We start from the raw sequence: 17,517 nt of genomic DNA, 5'->3' as shown, positions 1-17,517 counted from the left end.
ACAGAACAGGCCAAGATTTAACTGTTTTCTTGACTCATATTAAAAAAAAAAAAGATTTCTAAGAACTGTTATTCACTTCAAAAGTACTTGAAGGGGAGCCAGATATCACTTGGAATTATGAAAACTGACCATGTTGACTTTAAGATATATTCCAAAAAAAGTAAAGATTTCTGTGGTAGAGAAATACCTTCAGGAAAAACCTCCTCATTTAGGTTAACTTTCCCTATGAGGCCCATCACAAGATTGCTTTTGAAAAGCAGTCATGGCCAGGATTTGCAGTTAACGGAAAGGACCCATCTTTCTCCTGAGATACCAGGTGCCCTGCCTAGGCTAGTGCTGGCTGACTGGAGCTTTGGTGGGGCCTTGATCAGGAAGCCAGAGATTAGAGACTTCCTGTTGTCAGTCAGTAGAAAACATCTGTAAAGAAATTGAAGGTATTCCCTGCCCATTCCTGCCCCCTTTCCCTTTAAAAAAAAAAGGAAGAAAAGCACAATGTGTTTTTGCTACCAATTGACAGGATATTTTGTAACGGTTCAGACACTAAGTCGAGGATTTGTTTTATTATGAAGAGAATGAGATGGAAACATTTCAGAGCTGTTACATTGTATCTTGTTAGTGCTTTGTGTTGATGCTTTTAGATGCCTCCAGTTCAGTCCATGTTGTGGTACTACAAGGCTGGTACACTCCTCGAAGCATCATGGCATGAAATGGAGGTTCCTAGAAGCAAGAAGAAAGGTACAGTACTGATCAGTTGGCCTTGACTTATTTATTTTGAACTATTTCCCCCTTTTTACCTCTGCATTATTTGGGAGGGGGGAAGGGGAGGGAGAGAAATGTTAATAGCTACTTCTACTTTTAATGGCTAAAAACTTGCTTTAAGTGCAAGCAAACTGACCCAGACTAGAAGATAATGATTTTAAGCAAGGCTCCCCATCTACCTTTTTTTTTTGTCCCCAAATGTTATTGAAAAGTTCAGAAAAGCAAATTAGATTGTACCTTGTGTATTTTACTACCAAGGCACAGTGGGGTTTGCTAGCTTGAAGTTTTAGCATTGAATTTGTTAGCTGATTTGTAAAGCATTTAAATTGCTTTACATTTCAGAAATAATGCCAGGAGAGTCATTTGTGGTCATCAGTGCTTCTGACTTTTTTTTTTAATACTCAATGACCTTTCTTTTTGTTCTTTAAGCTGTCAGATTGAATGAAAGTGCTGCTATTAGTTCATCCCTTAAAAATTACTCAGTATTTCAGTTGTGAAAGTTTCCACCAGATGAAATCTTCCCCTCCCTTTTCTTTTTCCTTTCACATACCTCACAGAAAAGCAGGGTCCTGAGCGGAAGAGGATTAAAAAGGAGCCCGCCACCAGGAAACCTGGTTTACTGTTTGGAATGGGGCTATCTGGAATTAGAGCAGGTTATCCACTCTCAGAGCGCCAGCAGGTCGCCCTTCTCATGCAGATGACAGCAGAGGAGTCTGCAAATAGCCCAGGTGAGCTTTGAAGTCGGGGTTTTGTGGGTGAAGTGTTAGGACTGCTGGGGTGGATGGTACTGGGGACTCTGCCTCTGGGAGCTCCTGCCATGGGTGGAATAGCTCAGCTCATAAGCTTGGTCCTTCTGATTTAGGACTTCATTCAATAAAATAACCTCTTTAGGAAATATATCTGAAAATATCCCACATATCCCCATTGCACTTAAGATAGTATATTGCCCATGGTGTCCCACATGGAGTTTTTCTTTCTCCCCATATAGTTAAAAGCAACAACAAAAAAAATCTGTTTGGTCTTGGCTCTCCACTTGTCTTGTTTACAAAATAAAAGTACTAAGTAATTTACCCCAGCCATAAAGCTTTAAACCTCCTACAGTTTCCCTACAAAGTCATGCCCAGGTTTCATAGCTACTTAGAGGAAAGATTTGGGTGTCTGGCCAGTGAACGCTGCAACAGCTCCCTCTGTGGGTTTCCTTTCTGGTAAAATGTTTCCCTTATGATCTTGTTGAGCAGTAGACACAACACCAAAGCATCCCTCTCAGTCTACAGTTTGTCAGAAGGGAACTCCTAACTCTGCCTCCAAAACCAAAGATAAAGTAAATAAGAGAAATGAGCGTGGAGAAACTCGACTGCATCGAGCTGCCATCAGAGGCGATGCCCGGCGCATCAAGGAGCTCATCAATGAGGGAGCTGATGTCAACGTGAAAGACTTTGCAGGTAACCTTAGTGTGAGATTGTCTATTCTCTGGGCCTATTGCCAGGCTGTCCATTTGTAGGCGGAATGGCAGCCAGCTTATCCCTGAGGCAGCTTGGTGGTGTGAACCAAATCCTAGGCGTAGTGCCAAGTTCCTTAGTATCCCAAGATACTAAGTCCCAAGAGTGTCATCTCAGGTAAGTGATTGACCCTTTCAGAGATTTGGTTCTTTCCTTACTCAGTTTGGTTCAGTTCAACAGACTTAATATCTTATGTTCTAGGCTGTGTGCTTGGTGCTATGGACTGAGTCTAGACAAGTAGTTTGTGGCTTCATAGAGTTTATATTTTGAGTAGGATGAGGTTTCTTAGGTCCCTTCCAGATCAACCATTCTCACACAAAAGTGAATGTCTTATACTAAATCTAGCATCAGCTAACTATAGGTAGAGAAAAGGGTATATCAGCATGTTTAATTGAGTTCTGATTCTTAAGGTTTTGACAAGGTTTGCATTTTTCAGGGAAAAAAACTGAATGGAAGAAAAATTCCCTTACAGTAGAATGTACATATTAAAAGAGGTTTATTCATCTTATTTCTATATTAATAATATTTTTATGAAGAGTAAGAAAAAAAGCAGAGGAAGCAGAAACTCAAAAGTAATTGAAAATGAGGTTGAACAGTGATGCTTTCTTGCAGCATTCTTTCCATCAATGATATTTTGTAACTGTTGAAGAAACTGCATGGATATTTTTTGTTTGGAGGAACTAATTTTTCAGGGCTTGGGAAAAGGTGTTTCAGTTAAGAGTAGCATCTTTTCTTGTACAAATAGGGTTTTTCCTGTCACATAGATGAACATGCATGTCTAATTTGACTTCTGAGACTCATAACAATCATTTCATGGGAAATATAAAGGCAGTGGATTCATTCCTTTAAAAAACGTACCCCAGGCTCAGTGAATTGAGAGAGTCAGGCCTAGAGATGGGAGGTCCTAGGTTAAAATCTGGCCTCAGATACTTTCCAGCTGTGTGACCTTGGGCAAGTCACTTAACCCCTATTGCCTAGCCCTCACCACTCTTCTGCCTTAGAGCCAATACACAGTACTGATTCCAAGATGGAAGGTTAAAGGCTTAAAAAAAAGTACCCCATTTTTATTCCCAAAATATGCCTGAGAATAGAATTTTAAAGTGTTAGTTTATGTTATTTGAAGACATGATTCTCTATTAGGGTAAGTTTCTGTAGCTGAGCCTCTGAATTTTATTTTTCTCTGTTAAATCAAAAAGAATTCCCCCAATATCACTGAAAAAAATTATTGAGCACTGTTGGAGAATTGGTCCATTCAATTCAGATGTTTACCCAGATTGTCCCAAGATTATTCACGTGGTTAACAGAAGTTCCTCTCAGAAACAGTCTTGTATTCATAGATTTATTTCATTAAAGTTGAGAAGAATGAAGTTTTTGGGACATGTAAATCTAAAAGAAACTTTCCCCCTAAGTTTTTCAGCAGTCATTTCACCCACCAATCCATTCAGAGGTATCTTGCACTGATCTAATATAAATTCATGGCTTACCAATGGATATGATACAGTTTTAACAGTCTAGGAGTTCTGTTTTTCAAAAGCTTCCCACAGATTATCATTCTTTCAGCAGTATTAAATATCACGTGTCCATTTTCAGGCTGGACAGCATTGCATGAGGCATGTAACCGAGGTTACTATGATGTTGCAAAGCAGTTGCTTGCTGCAGGTGCTGAAGTCAACACAAAGGGGTTGGATGATGATACTCCACTGCATGATGCAGCCAATAATGGTCACTACAAGGTTAGTAATCTCATTTTCTTAGTGGTTGTTTCTTGTCTTACCATTTTTCTTTCTTTTCTATGAACAACTACCCTTCAGACAGATATATAAATGAGAGATAATTTATTCTCCATAGCCCATTTCTTTTGACATCTTAACAGTAATACTTGGCTTCTTTGTATTCTCATTACCATCTCCAAGTTCCTGTTTCCTCACTGTTCTTTGTCTGTGTGCTTTCTTAAGGGGAAAACTACAGTCAGAGTTCTAGTTTACAATCCCTGTTTACAATTTTGTACCAGTACAAGTCAACTACATTTCCCAGAAAACATTCTTTGACAGTTTCAAAAATTGTGTTCGTTTTGTTAGGTGGTGAAGTTACTGTTACGATATGGAGGCAATCCTCATCAGAGTAACAGGAAGGGAGAGACACCTTTGAAAGTTGCCAATTCTCCTACTATGGTGAATCTCTTACTCGGGAAGGGTACCTATACTTCTAGTGAAGAGAGCTCAACAGGTAAGAAGATGACTTTGTTGTGTATTTATAAATGTGGGTGTGAAATTGTATCATTAAAAAAAGAGAGATGATGGCTAATTACTGTAGTTATGATCAGAAAACCATTCGGGCTTCCAAGGTGACCTTTCCTTTCAAGACAGTAAGTTGGATAGCCATCATTGAAGAACTGGATTTTATGATCTTCTGTTCTATCAAATGTTGGGAACTCTTTCCTACTGTTTCTACAGGCTAAAACTGTCTCCACAGAGCCCTTTCTTAGTTTCCTGCTCTCACTGGTATGTTTAAGAACCTAGTGACAATTCTTCTGAGCTCTACTAAATCAAGGTCATTACCTGTCTTGAGATGTGCATAGGTTACCTGGCAGGAGGGAGGGTGAAGGAGGTAACTTCTTGTTTTCCATTATCTTTATTTTGGTATGAATATATTTTTAAAAGACATAGTTGCCTTTCTTTTTATTAAGGGAATCAATATTTTTCTGACACTTTGTTTCAATTATTTTCTTTTCCTTCTTTAATTCTAACAGAGAGTTCAGAAGAAGAAGATGCCCCATCATTTGCACCTTCTAGTTCAGTTGATGGCAATAACACAGACTCTGAATTTGAAAAAGGCCTAAAGCATAAGGCCAAGAATCAAGAGCCACCAAAAACAGTTACCCCTGTGAAAGATGAATATGAATTTGATGAGGATGATGAACAAGACAGAGTTCCCCCAGTTGATGATAAACATTTACTGAAAAAAGATTACCGAAAAGAAACTAAATCAAATAGTTTTATATCTATTCCCAAAATGGAAGTTAAAACATATACTAAAAATAACACAATTGCACCAAAGAAAGCTGCCCATCGCATCCTTTCAGACACCTCAGATGAAGAGGATGCAAGCGTCACTGTGGGTACTGGAGAAAAACTAAGACTTACAGCTCATTCTGTATTGCCCAGTAACAAGGCACGAGAGTCATCTAACATCAAGCAACAGAAAGAGAAAAATAAAGTTAAAAAGAAGCGAAAGAAAGAGACAAAAGGCAAAGAAGTTCGATTTGGCAAAAAAAATGACAAGTTTTGCTCTTCAGAGTCAGAGAGTGAGAATTTGGAGAGTGATGAGGATGATAGAGACTCTGTTGAAAGTTCTAATTGCATCAAAGAGAATACTATTGTGCTAAAGGAACCATCACTTTTCAGCTCACTATCTGCCTCATCCACCTCCTCTCATGGAAGTTTAGCCTCCCAGAAACATAACTCAAATCTTGCAGAACAACACTCCAAGCACTGGAGAACAGATAATTGGAAAACCATTTCTTCTCCAGCTTGGTCAGATGTCAGTTCCTTATCAGACTCTACAAGGACAAGACTAACAAGTGAGTCTGATTATACATCTGAAGACTCCAGCTTAGCATCATTAAAGCCAGTTAGAAAGAAACAGGAACACAAAAAGAAAAACACCTCACACAATATCATATCTGAAAAGAAGAACTCATTCCATTCCAATGTGGATGGAGCAATTCCAAAACTAGATAAAGAGGGGAAAGTTGTTAAAAAACATAAAACAAAACATAAACACAAAAACAAAGACAAAGTACAGTGTTCAAACAATCAAGATATTAAAATGAAAAGCTTTCCATATGATTATGAGGACTCTAAGCAAAAGTCAGATAAGGCCTTAATTGTTGACAGTGAAAATCCAATTGAAAATAAATTAAAAGTACTAAAGCACGATAGAGAACATTTCAAAAAAGAAGAAAAAATAATCAAAGCTAAGTCTGAGGAAAAGGAATGGTTGTTTAAAGATGAGATAATAAAAGTCTCCAAAGAAGAGAAATCACTAAAAAGAGTCAAAGAGGGAAACAAAGAACTCAGTAAAGCCTTCAGAGAGGAAAAAGACCGATCGAGTAAAATTGAAAAGGAGAAATCAGTAAAGGAGAAGTCTCCAAAAGAGGAAAAACTTAGACTTCACAAGGAAGAAAGAAAGAAAAAATCAAAAGACAAGCAATCAAAATCAGATAAGAAAAATGATATGAAGGAGGAGAAAATTTCAAAATCTGAGAAAGAGAAGACTTTTAAGGAAGATAAGGAGAAATTTAAAAAGGAAAAAGTTTATAGGGAAGAACCTGGTTTTGATGAATTTTGTAATAAAAGTCAGTTTTTAGAGAATGAAGACACCAAATTCAGCCTTTCTGATGATCAACAAGAGAGGTGGTTTTCTGACTTATCTGACTCATCATTTGATTTTAAAGGAGAAGATAGTTGGGATTCTCCAGTGACAGACTATAGGGAGATAAAAAATGACTCAGTAGCAAAACTAATCTTGGAAACAGTGAAGGAGGAAACAAAAGAAAAGAAGAGAGATAACAAAAATAAGGACAAGAGAGACTATAATGAAAAACGTAATGACAAAGAGTCTTTCTTTAAAAAGAAAGACAGAGACTATTTGGATAAAACCTCTGAAAAAAAGAAAGACCCAACTGAAAAACACAAAAGTATTCCCAGTTACTTGTCAGAAAAGGAGAAGAGGAGGAAAGATTCTGCAGATGGTATTAAAGACCGGAAAGAAAAAGATTTGGGTGATAGCTGTAAAGAGAGGAAGGACTCTTTTGATAGTTCTAAAGACAGAAAAGATGCTAAGGTCAAACAGGAGGAGACCTACAGAGATGACCTTAAAGAATATGGATGTGATAATTACTTTAAGGATAAATTAGATTCTGAATTTGGGAAAAATCTGGATACCTGGGAAAGACATCATTCCGGAAAAGAAAAGGATAAAAAAGATACTACTGATAAGGACAAAAAAGAGAAACTTAAATCAGATAAGTATAAAGAAAAATCTAAAGAGATGGACAAAGAAAAAAATGAAAAATCTATCCTTGAAAAAAATCAAAAAGACAAAGAAATGGATAAATGTTTTAAAGAGAAAAAGGAAACAAAGGAAAAATACAAGGATTTGCACAGTAAAGAAAAAGAAAGGAAATCTTCCCTTGATCAAATTAAAGAAAAGAAAGACAAGAATTTCTCAGGAACTATCTCAGAGGACTTTTCTGAAAAAAGAGAAGAAAAAAAGAGTAAGGATAAAAGCTGGTACATTGCAGATATTTTCACAGATGAAAGTGAAGATGAGAAAGAGGAGTACAGTACAGGAGGTGGTTTCAAAATTGGTGATACTATTGTCAATGAAGTGCCAAGAGGGGAGACTATTCAAGAAAAAGATGAGGAAAAAGAACCTTACTCTTCAGAGAAACACAGGAAATATTCTTCAGATAAGCAACACTGTGGAGAAAAGCAGAAAGATAAAGAATCCAAGGAGAAGAAAAAGGAAAAGGGATTGACAGAAGGAGGAAAAGATAAAAAAGAAAAAAACTTTGAAAAACACAAAGAGAAAAAGGATAAAGACTGTATTGAAAAATATAAGGATAGAAAAGATAGAACTTCTGTTGACTCTATCCAAGAAAAGAAAAGTAAACAAAAAATCCCTGAAAAGGTTGAAAGGAAGCACTCCACTGATGACAAGATTAAAAACAAACATAAAGAAAAGTCAGATAAAGAACATTCCAAAGAGAGGAAGTCTTCAAAAGGGGGGGATATGGAGAAAAGCTTGTTGGAGAAGTTGGAAGAAGAAGCCCTCAATGAATATAGAGATGACTCCAATGATAAGATAAGTGAACTTTCTTCTGATAGCTTCACAGACCGAGGACAAGATCCAGGCCTGAGTAGCCTCCTTGAATCATCTTTCACAGAGCCTACTGAGGACAAGTTTAAGGATTCTATTCCCTTTCCTTCTCTACAAGACAAACTGAAAGAAAAAGAGAGACACAGGCATTCCTCATCTTCATCAAAGAAAAGCCATGAAAGGGAAAAAGCCAAGAAAGAGAAGTTGGAGAAAAAAGAAAAAAATGATGATTTTAAGGACAGTAGAAAAGATTCAGCCCAGTATGACAAAGATTTCTCCTTAGATGGTGATGGTTTTGTCATGTCCTATAACATGAAAGCAGAAGTAGAAGATGAATTAGACAAAACAATTGAATTTTTCTCAACTGAGAAGAAAGACAAAAATGATTCTGAGAGAGAACTTTCTAAGAAATCAGAAAAGGAAAAGGTTTATGCTTCAAATTCCATCAGTACAACTAAAGAGAAGAAGAAAAGAGATAAGCATCGAGAAAAATGGAAAGATGAAAAAGAGAAACACAGAGAAAAACACTCAGATGGATTTTTTAAACATCATAAAGATGAACAGAAGTCTGTGATTAAAGAGAAGGACAATACTCAAGTGAATGTTTTCAAAGATAAATCAAAGGATGATAGTATCAAGCTTAGTGAAAGTAGATTAAAAGAGAAGGAGAAGCCCGACTCATTAAAGATTAGTAATGGAAATGATAAAATTCTACCCTCCAAAGACACAGCAAAGAAGGATACCAGACCTAGAGAAAAACTTTTGGGAGATGGTGACCTGATGATGACGAGTTTTGAGAGAATGCTGTGCCAAAAAGATCTAGAGATAGAAGAACGCCACAAAAGACACAAAGAGAGAATGAAGCAGATGGAGAAAATGAGGCACAGATCTGGAGATCCTAAACTAAAAGATAAAGTTAAGTCCTCGGAGGAGATGAGGAAAAGGAGTCTAGATCTACCTTCTAAAAAACCTCTTGGACTAGACTCTCAGCTTAAAGATAAAAAGAATAAGGAGTTAGGCCCACTGACTCCTGTGCTGCCAACTGAAAGCAAACCTCCCCACCCTGCTGTCGGCACTGATTCTAAAGACTGGCTCACTGGTCCTCATATGAAAGAAATCTTACCTGCTTCCCCAAGACCAGACCAGAACCGTCCCACAGGGGTTCCAACCCCAGCCTCTGTGGTTTCTTGTCCTAGTTATGAAGAAGTGATGCAGACTCCCAGAACTCCATCGTGCAGCAATGAAGATTACACTGATTTGATGTTTGATTGTGCTGATTCTCAGCATTCTATTCCTGTCTCTACCATGTCTATGAATGCATGCTCACCATCCTTTTTTGACAGATACACAAATACTTCTAGTGGGCTTCCTGAAAACCCAAGTCAAACTCCCACTAGGACTCTCCCCACAAACCTATATCGTTCAATCTCTGTTGATATCAGGAGAACCCCTGAAGAAGAATTCAGTGTTGGGGACAAATTTTTCAGACAGCAAAGTGTGCCTGCTACATCAAATTATGATTCTCCAGTGCAGCATTTAATGGAAGAAAAGGTTCCTTTACCACCTGTTCCTGCAGAAAAGTTTCCATGTTTGTCTCCTGGGTACTATTCTCCAGATTATGGGATTCCTTCACCTAAAGTTGAAACATTACATTGTACATCAGGGGCTATTGGAAATGTTGCCCCATCTCCAGAAAATGTCTTCTCTGGTTTGCAAGCAAAATCCTCCCCTTCTCACAGAGATGAAATTTTAGCTCCATCTATAGAAAGTGCTCTTCCCCCTGATTTGGGCATCCCATTGGATGCCACAGAAGACCAACAAGCAACTGCTGCTATTATTCCACCAGAGCCCAGTTATCTGCAACCAATAGAAGAGGGCCCCTTTAATGCTGTTATTTCAGAAGAGGATAATACAGATTGGGCAAATCCTTCAAGAAACTCAGAGCAACCTATCCCTCAGAGTTTAATTGGAACTTCCTCTGAAACCCCTGTTAATTGGACAGTAGGATCTGAACTTATGATTAAGTCTCCACAGAGATTTACAGAGTCTCCCAAACCTTTCTGTTCTTCAGATCCTATACATCCAGCTCCAGTGCCATTTATCCCTTCTGATTCTCCTTACCCAGTTTCTCCCATTTCATACCCCTTACCTGAAGCAGGTCTTAATGATGTAAAGGAAGTTGCAGAAGAAGCCATTCCAGGAGAAATAACAACATCTGAGGAACAAACTTCTTACATGCCCCCTTCGAGATTAGATTCATTCTTTACGAACTGTAAGCCTCTTCCAGAAGAAACACCCGAGATTGTGCAAGAATCTACATGCATACCAACAGTAACTCAGGTAGAAGCTCTAGGCTCTTTGGAAAATAACTTTTTAGAAAATAATATCTCTGTCATAAATCAGGAGGAGCCAGTGGCATGGCCTGATCCTTTCACAAATGCAGAAGATGATTTAGATCTGGGTCCTTTTTCTTTACCAGAACTACCACTTCAAACTAAAGATGTCCCAGATGCTGAAATGACTGAAACAGAACCTATGGGAGAAAGTACTGTTGTTGCTTCAGAAAGTACAAATCCTGGAGATCCTGGAGTCTTCAATGGGAGCTCCCTCTCTTTATTAGCTACAGAAGAGCAAGAAGAGCTTCCTCCTACCCAGGCAGCTGCCCTTTTACCCCTGCCCTCAGGGCCAGAACCTGAGGATCCCAAACCAGAAGCCATTTCTGTAGAAACTGCCACAGAAGCAGGGAGCATGCCTGAGGAGAAGACTGCTGAACAATTAGAATCTCACTCTTTTCAGCCAATGGGATCTACTGAACTTCCTCCTCAGAGCAGTGAACTAGAAAGGGAAACAAATCCTGAAGACTCTTTTGTATCAAACTGTCCATTGGATAGTTGTGCTGAGAGTAATTTGACCCAAGCAAATGTCGATGGTGCTGGAACTCAAGAAGATGTTGCAGTAAGTGTTGTCAATCAAACAGGTTCTTCTCAAGTAGAACCACCCCAAGGCAATGCCCAGCCAGAAGCTATAGAATCTGTACCCAAACCAGTTCCTGAAGTTCCAAAACCTCCCAAAGTAGAAGAAATTCCTCAACGAATCACCAGGAACCGTGCTCAGATGCTAGCTAATCAAAATAAACAGAACACTCCTCCTTCAGAAAAAGAATTTCCTCCAGTTTCTACACCCTCCACGAGAGCAAAAGGACGAGTCACAGAAGAGGAAGATTCTCAGGCCCAGCACCCCCGAAAACGGCGGTTCCAACGCTCTAATCAACAGCTGCAGCAGCAAATCAATACATCTACCCAGCAGACAAGGGAAATGATACAGCAAACATTGGCAGCCATTGTGGACGCTATAAAGTTAGATGACATTGAACCCTATCATAGTGATAGGTCAAATCCATATTTTGAATACCTTCAGATTCGGAAAAAGATTGAAGAAAAGCGGAAAATTCTTTGCTACATCACTCCCCAGGCCCCCCAGTGCTATGCTGAATACGTCACTTACACAGGTTCTTACCTGTTGGATGGCAAGCCTCTCAGCAAGCTTCACATTCCAGTGGTAAGTTGCTTCCCTACAGGTAGTGGCAGCACAATTAGCACAATAATAATAATAATTTGACATTTTTATAACACTTTATGGTTTGTAAACTGCTTTGCCTATGTTAACTCATTTGATTTTAACAATCCTGTTAGTTATCACCATTTTACTGATAAGAAAATTTAGGGTTGAGAAATCTTCTGAGATCCCACAATTAGTAGATGTTTGAGGCAGGATTTGATCTTCCCTACACCAAGTCCCATGTTTCATTCTCTCTACCCCTTAGCTATATAGTCAGTATTCTGGGAGTATTGAATATCTTGAGAGAAATCATTTGGTTGTGGATATAACAAGCAGGAGAGATGTTACCTGACCTGTATGAAGTGAAAGTTGACTTTTTTGTCCTATGTTGCATGATGCTTGTATCACCCTTATAGAGTGAGTTGATATTTGTTTCAGCAAGTATTTTTTAAAATGCCTATTTCCCCCATTGTTTAGTCTCCTTTTTTGTCCCTCCCTTTTGTGCAGACGATAAACATTAAAAATAAGGATGACTGAGGTCCCACCTTCAAAGTAGACTAATGGTAGGGAATTTCCTAATAGAACAAAATCAATTGATAAGGTGTTACAGGAATCAGTCCAGGTTCAGTGAAGTCTATTTCTACTTGTTATAGCATGGATTGATATTTACACCCAGACCCCAGGAAACTTATATTTGGTATGATTTTTGTATTGTGTATTTGGCCATATTCTTAGTCTTTGATAGTTTGTAATTCTTATTCACCATGGTGACAATTCTCAATTAATCAGGAAATTCAATTTACCTGAAAAGATTTTCCTACCCATACTGAGCAGGCACCAATTGATTGCATTTATAGGTTACATTAAAGGTGATAGTTTTTTGCTTTCTTTTTGAAAAGATTAGTTTAAGTCTATTAGTTTTAAGATCACTTACTTTGGAGCCTCTCCCCCTCATGCAAAGAGTTCCTGGGTTTTTGTCCATCTAGAAATAAACATTTCTTAATTAACTTTGAGATAGGGCTATAATTTATATATCTCAGAAAAAAACCCAACCATATAAATAATTATGACCCCTTGTCTCCTGTTAATACTTCCCTTTCACCATTCATCTTGCCTCCATGAAATTTCAAAGTTCAAAGGGACTTTAAAGATTATTTAATTGGCAGGACAGCTAGGTATCTCAGTGGCTTTTGAGACCTAGGCCTAGAGATGGGTTGTCTTGGGTTCAAATGTAGCCTCAGACATGTCCTAGCTAGTCTACCCTGGGCAAATTACTTAACTCCTGCATTGCCAACCCATCACCACTCTTTTGCCTTAGAACCCAATATTGAATTGAAGACAGAAGGTAAAGGTTTAAAATTAAGGGGGGGAATGATCTCACTAATGGTGCCAACCTCAAATAAAAACATTCTTTCTGGGTAGCATATGACTTAGAGAATCACAAATTCACATTATCTATGTTGTTTTGCACTTTTATTTATTTTAGTAAAACATTTTCCAATTAAATTTTCATTGGGTTCTTGTTTTCCTCAAGGAGTTTGATACCTGATCTAATCTAGACTCTTGAATTAGAGCTCTTCCCCAGGGCTCAGAGATATAGGGTACTTGTTCTCTTGCTTAGTAAATAGCAGAGCCATCGTTCAAACTCAGCTTTTCCCACTGTATGTTGCTTTTCCTATTCTTCCAGGGGTTTGCTGTCTCTAATTATGGAAGAAAGCCTTAACCTTTTCCTCAACTATTTCCATTAGTCATTCAGTAAGCATTTCTTTAGGACCTACTTATATTCTGTAAGGGTAAAAATTATGGTTGGACTAAATATTTAAAGAGTATGGTTGCCAGGAATTTAATTACTAAAGTCCAATGAATTACTCAACTCGAAATGACTTTTATGGTAGTTTTATTTACAAATAGAGAGAAAGAAAGTAAGGAAAATGAGAGAGATAGCTACTTTAGCCTGGTCTGAACCAGGCAGGACTTCAGAGGCCCCAGCAAAGGGGGGCCTAGAGGATTAATTAAACAAGGCTTCCAACCACAAGGCCTCCTCTAAGATGAGGGGCCTCTCCAGAGGCTAGTGCCTCCAGAAAGCTAAGGAAAGGGAGTCAGTCCTTTTCACTCACCCACACCCACTTGTTAGTCCAAATGGAAGCAATCTGAGGTCTCAAGCCTGGGCTCCTCTAAGACCAAGTTCAAAGGCAAAGACCCCTCACAGGAAGAGACCATCAACTTTAAAGACAGTTTTTTGTGTCACTTCCTGTGCCTTGGTCCACCTTTTACATGTACCAGTGGTGACTTCGGACTGCCCAGGGGGCAGTCAGTTGTTTCTGATTGTCACTCTCTAGCACAAGTGGGTCATAGACCTTCTCCCCCATACTTAATCCTTAAATGGGGGTGTATACATTCCTGGTGGCTAAAATCTAAGGAATAAGTAGGGTGGAGTTAATCCCAGTCTTCACAATTCAGGCTCTGTGCTAAGCACTGGGAATATAAAGGCAGACTGGACAGAGTCCCTACACTTCAGTTTAATGGGGGATACAATATACAAACAAACTATATGTAAAATAAATAGGAAGTCATTAACAGAGGGAAGGCATTGGAATTAAGAGAGATTGGGGAAGATTTCCTATAGAAGATGGGGTTTTTGTTGAGACTTGAATGAATGGGAAACCAATAGAGATGAGGAGGGGAGAGTATGTTCCAGGCCAGAGACAATGCCATGGGATGGAGTGTTTTGTTTGAAAAGCCAGGAGGCCAGTGCCATTGCATCAGAGAGTATATACTGGGGAGTAAACAGCACTGGAAAGGTGGTAGGAAAGAAGGACTTTGAACACCATAAAGCATTTTGTATTTAATACTGGAGGCAATAGGAAGTCACTGAAGTTTTTTGAGAAAGGGTATGACATGAATGGATTGCACTTCAGGAAAATCACTTTGGAGGTTAAGTGGAGAATGGACTAGTCTAAGGGGAGACTAGAGGTGGGCAGACCTGCCCCAAGGTGAGGAGGAGGCACATTGGAATGGGGACTGTGCCAGAATGGAGACAGAGACATTATGAGATGTTGCAGAGGTGAAATTGAGAGGCCTTGATTGACTGTGGGGCATCAGGGATAATGAGCAGTCGTGAAGGTTTGTTCATCTTAATATCACATCTTGATTGTAAATGTAGGAATGGGGTGGTGAGGTTGGAAAGTTTTGCCCTTGACAGTAATAGAAATGGGTCTGGGGTGATGTTTGGAGGGAAGAAAAAATTTAGTTTTGAACATGTTGAGTTTGAAATGTTTGAAAGACATTTGTAGATTTGAGCCTGGAGGTCAACAGAAAGGTTTGGGTCAGCTGGGTAGGTGTATTTAAGAATCATCTAAATAGAGATGATAATTAAATTTATGGGAGCTGATGATATCAGGTGAAGTATAGAATGATAACAGAAGATGGCCTAGGACAGAGCCCTTTTGGGACACTTAGGGAGAGGGAGCATGACTTGTATGAAGATCCAACAAAGGACACTGAGATGAAATAATCTGCAAGGTCAGAGAAGAACCAGGAGAGAATGGTGTCCTGAAGATCTAGAGAGAAGTGAATATCAAGGAAAAGCATGGTATTGACAGTATCATAGGCTATAGACTCCAAAGTGTTCAAACAGATAAGCATTGAGAAAAGACTATTGGAAGGCAGTGTATAGAGTCAGACTGATTCACCAGAGGGTCAAAATGGTGAAAAGAGTACAGAGTATCTAATGTAAGGATGACCTGGGAGAAAAATGAGGAATTAACAGTTTAGAGGTCATTGGTGTGTGGATGAAAAATGGGGTTTGAGAAGATAGAAAGAATGGTAGAAAGTGTAATAAATTATGATCAGAGAAGAGGATTTCAGAATTCTTGAACATGGAGGTGATCCATTTATCAGTGATGACAAAGCCAAGGATATGACCATCTTTTTATTTGGTGTGGAAGAAGCAGATCATGAGAACTGAGTTGTTAGGGTGTTGGAGAATGAGTTAATATGTATGTTGGAGTCCCCTCTTATGAAGTCAGGAGCTGAAGAAGAGGAGGAAAACAATTGTGAGCCATGTACCAAACTCATTGAGGAATGAAGGGGAAGTGAAATTATCAAACACCAGGCCTTGAAAGTCCTTGCCAGATCACTGAGAAACAAAGTCAACAGTCTAGAGATGGTTTTGTGGGACCCTCCATCCAGATTCTTTTCTCTGAAGTGTGGATAACACCTGTAACATCTATTTCCCGAATCTGCTATGAAGATTCAGGGAAATGTGATACTACCTTGTAGTATCTTTGAAGTCTGAAAGCACCAAGCAGAGGTGACCACAGAGATAATACATTGCTGAGCCCTTGATTGAAGTGACCTTGGACTGGGAGATTGAGTCATGAACATTACCATTTAGAAACTTTATACTGACTTTTAAAAAAGTCAGAGATGCATGCTCAGACTTTATTATGTATATAGAATATGTACATTCAATTGTTGGAAAGCCTGCATACCTTTGAAAATCTTGATTACAGCATGATTATTATATATTTTAAGGGGATCGAAAGGTAAAATGTTCATGTCAGGTTTCCAAAGCTTTAGATTAAAGTTTTTGGAGTGTGCCAATATAATGTGCTGTCAGCCACAATGAAGCTGCTGGAAATGGAAAAAAAAATTAATGGAAAAAACTTAATGAATCTGCCATCTACTGCAGAAACCATCACAATTTTATCATTATTGTCAGCCCAAACTCTCTTGTTTGCTGTTTTCTGTGATCTTTGATGGAATTAATCCTTCCAATTGGTGCTTATAAATCATTCTGTCATTTGTTAAGAAGAGGAATCTTGGCCAAAGCGAACTCACTATTATGCTCTGCCTTCTTAATCAACTTTAGAACCAGGTTGAGGATCCCTTTGAAATCCTCTCAAATGGGAAGAGTACTGATGAATATTGATATTCTTAACTGGAAAGTTCAGTATGCTCTATCCTTTTCAGAGTTCCTTTGGTAAAAGTGTCGTTTTAAGTTTTAGTATTAACCTTCATGATCAGATCATAGAATCCTGTAGCCATCTCCAAAACTAGCCATTATAACACTACTAAAACATGAAACCCTTTCACAACATCTCTGCTTAAAAGCTCTCAGTAATAATCTATTCAGTTTCTCATGAGCCCCACCCCATTTTGTTTCTGGATAATTCTTAAATTTATACAGTTTTTTGCCTCCATGAATGAAAGTTGTCTATTGGTCCTGTTTCCCATAAACTAGTCTCAGCCACCATTTTCTGTATGTTTACCATTTTGTTAATATTTTTCCAATAAAACAGCTCCTAAAAATTGAAAATACATTTTAGATGTGACATGAGCAAGACAGTATAGACATTCTATTTCTCCTAAGAAAACTGCCCTAGCTTTCTTAGTTGTTATCCACTACTTGATCATGGTGAGCTTGTAGGACACTAAAATTACCAACTCCCCCCTCCCCCCAAACTGTTTTCTGACTGAATTGCCCTCATCTTGTACTTAAGTAGATTTTTTAAAAGCATGAGTTGAAATTTATTAAGAATAAATTTTGTCTTAATGTCTTAATTGCTCTATCCTGCTTTGATTTTTTTTTTGGTTGTCCCAGTTATGAAATTTAATATACTATCTTTTCCAGCTTTTTGTCACCCTAAGATTTAATGTTACCTATCCTGTTTCATCCATTGCTAATAAAACATTCTGTATAAGGAAGCTCAGTGGATAGAGAGCTATGTCTGTTGATAGAAAGTCTTGGATTCAAATTTGGCCTCAGACAACCTCACAAAGGTTATCCTGGGCAAATTACTTAACCCCAATTGCC

General features: G+C 38.4%; 1 protein-coding gene across 4 annotated transcripts in view; it reads left to right on the top strand.

Annotated features, from left to right (window-relative positions):
- The window catches only part of ANKRD11 (ankyrin repeat domain containing 11), a 257,700-nt gene that overhangs the window by 225,766 nt on the left and 14,417 nt on the right, over positions 1 to 17,517 (top strand). For 3 of the 4 annotated variants that reach the window (XM_007477320.3, XM_056810956.1, XM_007477321.3), the window contains 5 exons: positions 1,317 to 1,487; positions 1,998 to 2,201; positions 3,849 to 3,991; positions 4,337 to 4,484; positions 5,008 to 11,699. In XM_007477320.3, coding sequence (XP_007477382.1) covers positions 1,317 to 1,487; positions 1,998 to 2,201; positions 3,849 to 3,991; positions 4,337 to 4,484; positions 5,008 to 11,699 — 7,358 coding nt within the window. Of the gene's footprint in view, positions 1 to 638; positions 736 to 1,316; positions 1,488 to 1,997; positions 2,202 to 3,848; positions 3,992 to 4,336; positions 4,485 to 5,007; positions 11,700 to 17,517 lie in introns of all 4 variants that reach the window. The other variant, XM_007477322.2, reaches the window with a different exon arrangement.

The sequence above is a fragment of the Monodelphis domestica genome, chromosome 1 (assembly GCF_027887165.1).
Source record: "Monodelphis domestica isolate mMonDom1 chromosome 1, mMonDom1.pri, whole genome shotgun sequence".
Taxonomy (NCBI): Eukaryota; Metazoa; Chordata; class Mammalia; order Didelphimorphia; family Didelphidae; genus Monodelphis; species Monodelphis domestica.
Note: the sequence above shows the minus strand (reverse complement) of the source record. Positions and strands in the feature narration are given on the sequence as shown.